We start from the raw sequence: 7,513 nt of genomic DNA, 5'->3' as shown, positions 1-7,513 counted from the left end.
AAAAAATTATATGAGACCAGGTCTCATATAAACCAGGTGAGACCCGCCCTGATGGATGACATGTGGCATTCATCAGGATGGGTCTCACCTGCTAACCCGTGAGACCTGGTCTCGTAGAATTTTTTTCCCCCTGTATGGCAGATCAAGGAGGATAGAGTCCCGGAAAAACAGGATCGGCGATCCCTCCCGCGAGGCGCGTCGCGGGAGGTAAAACGAGCCGCCGCCGCCGGGGATCCCCTCCTCTCTCCCCTCCCTCGCCGCCGCCAGCGGGTGCAGCCGGGCGAAGCCCGATCGGCACTGGCGGCGGCGGGGTGGTCTCGTCTCCTCGCGTGGGGCTTCTGGCGCGGGCCGAGGCTGCCAGGCCTGGATGCTGCGTTGGCGACGGGAGCAGCAGCGCGGCGGCGCGCGGGAGGTCGTCGATGACAGCTTCGTGGCGGCGTGGCAGACGTCGAGGTGGTGTGCTTGCATAGCGATCGGGATCGCCAGCTACTACGATCTGGCCGCTCGAGCGAGGCGGGCTGAGGGCGGTGTGGGTCGCGGGCGGCCGACTCCGCCGAGGCCCTCGGCTGGTGGAGTTAGTGGCGCGACAGTGGTGGTTTAGCCCTAGCGCTCATAAGACCTCGGCTGATGAGGTCCGGTGTTCCCCGTCGGAGATCTATACAGATTTGGCCTATGTCGTCTCTGGATATCCAGATCGGAAATGCATCGGTCGTGCGCGATTATCAGCCATCACGGCCTTATGAGAGTGTGGCGCGAAACTTCACTTTCTTATCGGTGTCAGGGGACATGTCTAAACCAAGATTCTCATCGCATTATTAGAGGTGGAGAAAGTCATGTCGATTGTGATTGGAGGTCTTGAAGCTTTACCGGAAGAATATATTGAACGCGGTGAAGACTGTGTGCCAGGTGGTTGGTGACTTGTAACAGCGGCTTCGGCAAGCGGGGGCGGCAACACTGGAGGACTACATTTTCGGTGGTGCTCCTCGAGTACCGAGTCTCGATTCTCAAGGTGAAAACCAAAGGTCTAGCCTTCATTGGTTGTACCTGGCAATGACCTTGTTGAAGGCATTGTATCTTAGATGAATCGGACTTTCTCCAGGGTGAAAATCCAAGATCAAACGGGCAACGATAATGCTTGTGCATTGTTTTCTTCTTGAAGACGTTGCTTTTGGAGAACTTCTTTTGTAATCCAGGTGTTGTCTTCGATGGTGGTTAGAGTCAGCTGCTAGTGATTGATCATCGAGGCGGGGTCTTTTTTCTTTCTTTTCTTTTTTCTTTTTTTGTTGTGTATATCCCTGATTTCTTTTGACATCTTATTCCTATAAAGGCCGGGTGTAAGTGATATCTTCACGATATTAATATATTCCCTTTATCGAAAAATGACAGATCGAGGATGCAGTAAGAGCAACTCTAGCAGACCCCGCAAAAGCCGCGAATCTGCAAAATTACGGCGAGTATGCGAGCTCAGCCCAATTTTTCAGCCAGAATAAAGCCCACATACTCGTCCGGCTCGTAAAAAAATTTGCCGCAGCCCGCAAACCGCACGCTCCGACCAGTATATCTAAGGGTTCGCGACGCGTTTGCGGGTCGAAACCCTACCCCCCTCGCCGCCGTCGAGCTACGCAATTCCCCACCCCACTCCCTCCACATTTCTCGCCGCCGGCGACCCCCTTCCGCCTCCAGCCGCCATGTGGGGCCGCATATGGAGCTCCGGACGTGGCTCCGGGAGTAGATCCGGCGGCGGCAGTGACCCCGAGCACGAGCCGCGCGTCCGGTCGGACGGCGCGAGGAAGCGCGGGGCGAGGAAGTGGACCAACCGCGGCCTCTCGCCGCCGCCGACCTTCCGCGCCCGCGGGACGGACGAGTACGACCGTCGGCATGGCCGTACCCCGTCCTCTGCTGCGTCCTTCTCCTCCGCGGCGAGATCTTCCTACGCCGGGAGCTCCTCTTCCGGCGCGGGCCTTCTCCCCGTGAAGAGGGAGTGGTCGGAGGAGCCGGAGGACTTCGAGTTCGTCCCCGTCAAGGAGGAGCTCGAGGAGCTCGGCCTCCGCGGAGTCGTCGGGCCGGAGGACTTCGTTGCCGATGTCGACGCGGTTGCGGCCGCCATTGCCGAGCGGAGCGTGCGCGAGGAGGAGGAGCGTCGGCGCCACCACGAGGAGCTCGAAGACCTTGAGTTCCGGTAGGCGGTCGCGGCCAACCTCGCGGCCAAGGAAAAGGACGACGAGTGGTGGCGCATCCGCGAGGAGCAGAGGGCAAAGTACATCGACCTCGGCAGCTCCGGCGAGGAGGATTGAGCTCCTCCACGGTGTCGTCCATGGCCGCGAGCTCGCCGTCGTGAGATCCCCACCTCTCTAGTACTAGTACTGATGTAGTATGTAATATGAACTAGTGTTTGTAGTGTTTGATCATGTAAATATATGTAGCACGTGATGAACTACTATGAAGCAATTTCTCCCGCGAAACAGTTTTTTCAAATTATGCAGTTTCATCTATGATTTCTGTTCGACCATGCTTGTTCTCGACCTGCAAACGAGATTTTCGTCAAACTACAAACACGTTTTGCGAGTCGGAATTTTGTGGGTTCTGCTAAAGTTGCTTAAGTAGCGAACCTGGAGCCGGCGACCAGGGGCGCCATCACACCGACGAGTTCCACAGTTGCTGCTCGGTTCCAGAGGAAGATGCAAATAGGCCCTCAGGTATTCCTATAATTCAGATATTTCTAGCTTTGACCACCATTAACGTTTTTTTGGTGCGCATAAGCTCCATTATCTTTCTACTACAATACGTGTTTCCAATATATATGGGCGTTTCAGTATTCGCGTGTGTGCGTGAGAGTATGCGTGTGAATTTTGATTGCATACGGTTAGGCAGTACTAAGACGCGACGTGATATTTATTTTCCAAACAAGGTTGAAAAGAAATTACGATGAAGAAGTGCAGTGAAAACGCAGCCATCACATATTGGAGGGATATGAAGATTTTACCTGTTGACGAGTCCTCCTTCTGGCCGATGATGAATTGGAGTTTCAGTTGAAGCATTCAAGCTGAGACTAGCTTCACCTATGTGCAATCAGGCATTAGCACAAAAGTTATTGAGCTGCGCAATTTATTTAATTTGTGCGGAGTAAACATATTTTCATCATTTTTCTAAGACGAGACAATTACCACTAGTTTTTTTAATGTTGATATGTGCTCCATCCGTATCAAAAAAAAAAAAAATAGGTGACTTCTTTGACATGTCTTCAGCCAAAATTTTAAGCTTTTGGTTGGGAATATCATTATGGTTATTTAGACTGGAAATTTGAAAATCATATGTATAATTTTGCCTTGAGAAGTATTTATAGAATCTTATAATTTATCAATTTTATGCATATAAGATATAGAAATTACTTGTCAAAGTAACACCTTGAAGACAGTTTCAGTGTCCAAAGCATCACTTATTTGTGATATAGATATAGGAGTGTAACTAACATAGCTACTTAGTATATTAAAAAGTAGTAACGATTGCGAATTCACATCACATATTATATAAGTACTTGTTTGTCAAACCCTTATATCTGAGTTAGGTGACAACCCCTTCCATCATTAAACCGATAAAACCCTAGATCTGGTATTTAAATTTTGGTTTTGCTAAAGAACATCTAAATGTGCCCTAAGTACAAATACATTGATACGGAGGCAAAGATTTGGCTCATTGATTAATTAATCAGAAAGAACTGCCTAGTTAATTAACGAAAAACTACGCAAAAACCGATACAAATTAACCACATGTGGACTATTCAAAGAAGATGCAATCCTAAAAGCGCACAATCAGCCTGACAATCATACCCAACATGCTACGACCACAAACCCCCACACTACTACATCGCAAAGAAATCCCGAACGAGATTACCTCGGCCAAAGACCATGGGCACCACCAAATCCACGAAGGCAAATCAAGCCATAAGGACAACCTAAGATATTTGATGACCATCCATCAAGCAGTTGCCGACACTTGTCCTATGACGTCACTCTTCTTTTTTGCCCTAAGTATTGCGCATCTAAGCCCTATATCATTAATTTTACGTGTAGATTAGTGTGAGTATTTTCTTGTCTTCTTTTTACTTTTCTTTTTTATGTTTGATTGAGTCACTTAGACGTGTGATAACTAGGGCACATCTAGATGTGCCCTAAACACATCCTTAAAAGTTTGATTGCACATCTTTTATGAAAGTTGTTATGAACGATATTTTGTTTCATGCAAAAAGAAAAGTGCTATATTGTTAAGCATAGGTCAATTATATAGGAGTTACCTATTAAAGTGCGTACTAATGTTGGGAACATATATACATGGCAATAGTAGGATTTACTAGTACTAGAAACCATTTGTTTCTGGAAACAAAGAAAAAGGCAGCAATTAAATGTCATACCCGATGAATCGATAACGGAACCATTATCAGGATGTGCATGAATTCCTTTGGACACAAAGCCATCTGTGCATGATTTCCGCTTCAAGACAAGTCGAGTGCTACTACTCTTTGGTGTATACCTGCCATGCTTTTCTCTTGTTTGTCTATCTTTTTTTCTATCGGTTACACTGACATCATCGGTGCACACTTCAGGTCTTCTTGAGCTTCTGGTATTGCGAGGCTTACGGCGTGATGCTGAAATATATTAACCCAACGATACAACTTAATCAATTCTCACAAAAAACAATACAACTTAATTCTATTTTTAAGCCGAGCCAGTTTAATTGTGATGGTGTTTGTTTCCATGCGTTCACTGCTAACTTAATTATGTGATATTATTTTGAGAAAATATGGCGTGCATAAATTTTTTTATTATTTATATTCTTCTTTGCACTCATTTATTTGTCTCTACGGGATTTTGTTTCTTTATATTGCAATAAAAGTTGTAATAAAATTAGGTTATGATATTTTGATGCAGAGGCAGGGCGATGAATGCTTCCAATGTTCAATATGATAAATAACATTGTAGATAACCATATATAAGTAATTTAAGATTTAAGTGGACCGTCCAAACCGGACAACATGGATAGGTGGACCGTCCAGACCGGACAGCATGGATAGGGTGAGTAGATTTGTTAAGACACAATATTGATGTGATATACTCCCTCCGTTCCAAAATAAGTGTCTTCGGAAGTATGTGACTAGTGGGTAGATAAATGACTAGTAAATTGGAACACTTGCCCTCTTTCAGAAATTTGTCATTGTTTGTCAGGACGGCGTACATCAACAAACCAAAACTGTACAGATCAAACCCAGTTGAGAGAGGACGTCCTTCCACAAAATAGTCCGGATGCACATAACCCCTGTAATATGGAATCATTAAATAAAGAAGGTTGGGCTGGGGGATCAAATTAAATAATGGAGATATTGATCTGCTGACATCTTACATTGAGCCCACAATGCGGCCAGTAAATTCTTGATCTCTATATGTTCCAGCAGGAAGGCCGGAATGAGAAATCCGGGAAGTCGTGTCAGACGAGTGAAGGTCCAACCGTTCCAGCTCATGCGGTGCACATATTTCTACAGTTGATCATCATTAAACAAGCAAGGAAACTTTGTCCAAGATTAATAAGTTTCATTTAGTGCCGATGCAAGCTAACTCATCCTCCAATTAAAATGAAAATCAAACTTTCTTCCCATAAGTTTTGTCTCAGAGCCAAACTTTCTTAATTGTAATAAGTGTACAGAAAAATATCATCATCTACAATATCAAACCAATTTCACTAGATCTATCATGAAATATGTGTTCATGGTATTAATTTTGGAGAAAGTGCATATACCAATGTCAAAAATGATTTTTTTTCTATAAAAGAAATCTTTCATTGCCCATGTACCATATGTCAATGTTGCTTGCAGACTTATTTTTGCGGGTAAAGACTAAATTTTGTTGCAGCATTATCACTAGAATGTGTACTTGATGCAATAACCAAATAATATGCCTCCCGCCTTATTAGAAAGATACTTGAGGGAAATCCGAGGGTTCCTATGCTACAAAGGAGTACATAACTACATCTATCGATCGCTTTATTTCTTTAGCCGTCTGATTGAGTATTACCAGTGATTCTCAATGGATCGCAGTCACAAAGCTGAAGACAGACCAAGGGATGCTGCATCCATCCTTCAGGCTCGACAACGGATGTCACGCTTCGGGGATGGTCTCTGCAGGATCCACAATATGCGTAAAGTCACAACATGCACACTTCCACCAAAACAATGGTTGAATTTCTTAAGCCATTTAAGATTTGTGCAGACAACATTCTAGCTTCAGTTACAACATGCACACTAGAACGAGGCCTATTCCAGCATGACTATGAGTTAGAACAAAAGAAACAATTCAAATAGCAGGATTGTTGTTCAACTATCGTTGTTATTTTATAGTGCCTATCTTTTTTGCGCGGAATTTGATAGTGCCTATCGATCGTTTCTGTTTTACTTCCAATTACCCTTCATCTCGTTTCATTCCCCAATCAATTTCCCCTACGTTGACTAGTTACGAAGATGTATTAATCTTGCTGTTAGCTTGTTCACAGCAGTATTCGCATACGCGGTATATGTGCGCATCATTTGGTCAAGATTGCATGGTAACAATCAGGGAGCTGATCGAAACAATTACATGCAAGAGAGCTAGGTAAAACAGATCAAACAGCTAGCGGATCTACTCAATTGGTCCAAGAAGGCAAATTAAGCGACGATCGTGGTAGTACCTGGTCTTGGATTCCGCTGGGCTCGGAGCTTGAGGAAGAGCCGCCATGGGGGAAACAAAACGAGCTCAGCAGGCGCGGTATAGGGACGGAGTGGGGGATGTGGAATGGTTGACCAGCGCCTTAGCACAAGGCTGGACAAGAGGGAGGTGTTTGCTTCGGTCTCACGCGGGGCTTTCTTCTCCTCAGCCGTCGCTAAGCTTTTGGTTAATTATGTTCAGCCCCAAGTTTCCCGCGTAACTATTTTCTATTGTTCCCACGCGGTTGCTGAGTAGGACGTGTTGTCTCGGCATGTCTGGTTGCCCAGCCAGCTTGCTTGCCATCGATGGGATCTAAAGGGCATGCACAATATAAAATAAACATGACAGCCTTTTTTCTTCTTCTTTTTTCGGGGTAATAATAGAGCCTTCTCTTGCGCATTCTCTTTGTCCTCTGGAGAAACGCCAAAAGATATTATACTCGCATGCATATAACAGATTATGTTGCAAACAATACTCACATGCATATAAGAATAATATACCAGGGTTCACCCGCAAAATAAAGATAAAAATATCTTGGTAAAGATAAGATGTGATCGGGCATTAACACATTAGGGCATCTCTAAAGCTGACCCACAAATGTCTCCGATATACATATGTTTTTATGTTCGAACGTAGTCCGTGGACATGATGCAGGAGGGAGCTATCCAATACTAATCACAAAGTATCCGGTTAAGAGGAAGAAAAATAGGTGGGGACCATGCATATGATGGAATATTTGTGGTTTAGTCTGGTTGGGAGGAGGGAGAGGAGTGTGAAGAGAGAGA

At 45.2% G+C, this 7,513-nt stretch overlaps 1 protein-coding gene across 1 annotated transcript in view; it reads right to left on the bottom strand.

Moving 5' to 3' along the window:
• The window catches only part of LOC119349546, an 8,311-nt gene extending 1,446 nt beyond the window's left edge, over positions 1-6,865 (bottom strand). Inside the window, exons 1-6 of the mRNA XM_037617591.1 lie at positions 6,712-6,865; positions 6,063-6,166; positions 5,395-5,527; positions 5,189-5,310; positions 4,409-4,642; positions 2,984-3,059 (exon numbers count right to left, since the gene is read on the bottom strand). Of these exons, the coding sequence (XP_037473488.1) occupies positions 2,984-3,059; positions 4,409-4,642; positions 5,189-5,310; positions 5,395-5,527; positions 6,063-6,166; positions 6,712-6,758 (716 nt within the window). The 5' untranslated portion in view covers positions 6,759-6,865. The remainder of the gene's footprint in view (positions 1-2,983; positions 3,060-4,408; positions 4,643-5,188; positions 5,311-5,394; positions 5,528-6,062; positions 6,167-6,711) is intronic.
• Positions 6,866-7,513: the final 648 nt, after the last annotated feature.

Source organism: Triticum dicoccoides, chromosome 1B (assembly GCF_002162155.2).
Source record: "Triticum dicoccoides isolate Atlit2015 ecotype Zavitan chromosome 1B, WEW_v2.0, whole genome shotgun sequence".
NCBI classification, from domain to species: domain Eukaryota; kingdom Viridiplantae; phylum Streptophyta; class Magnoliopsida; order Poales; family Poaceae; genus Triticum; species Triticum dicoccoides.
Note: the sequence above shows the minus strand (reverse complement) of the source record. Positions and strands in the feature narration are given on the sequence as shown.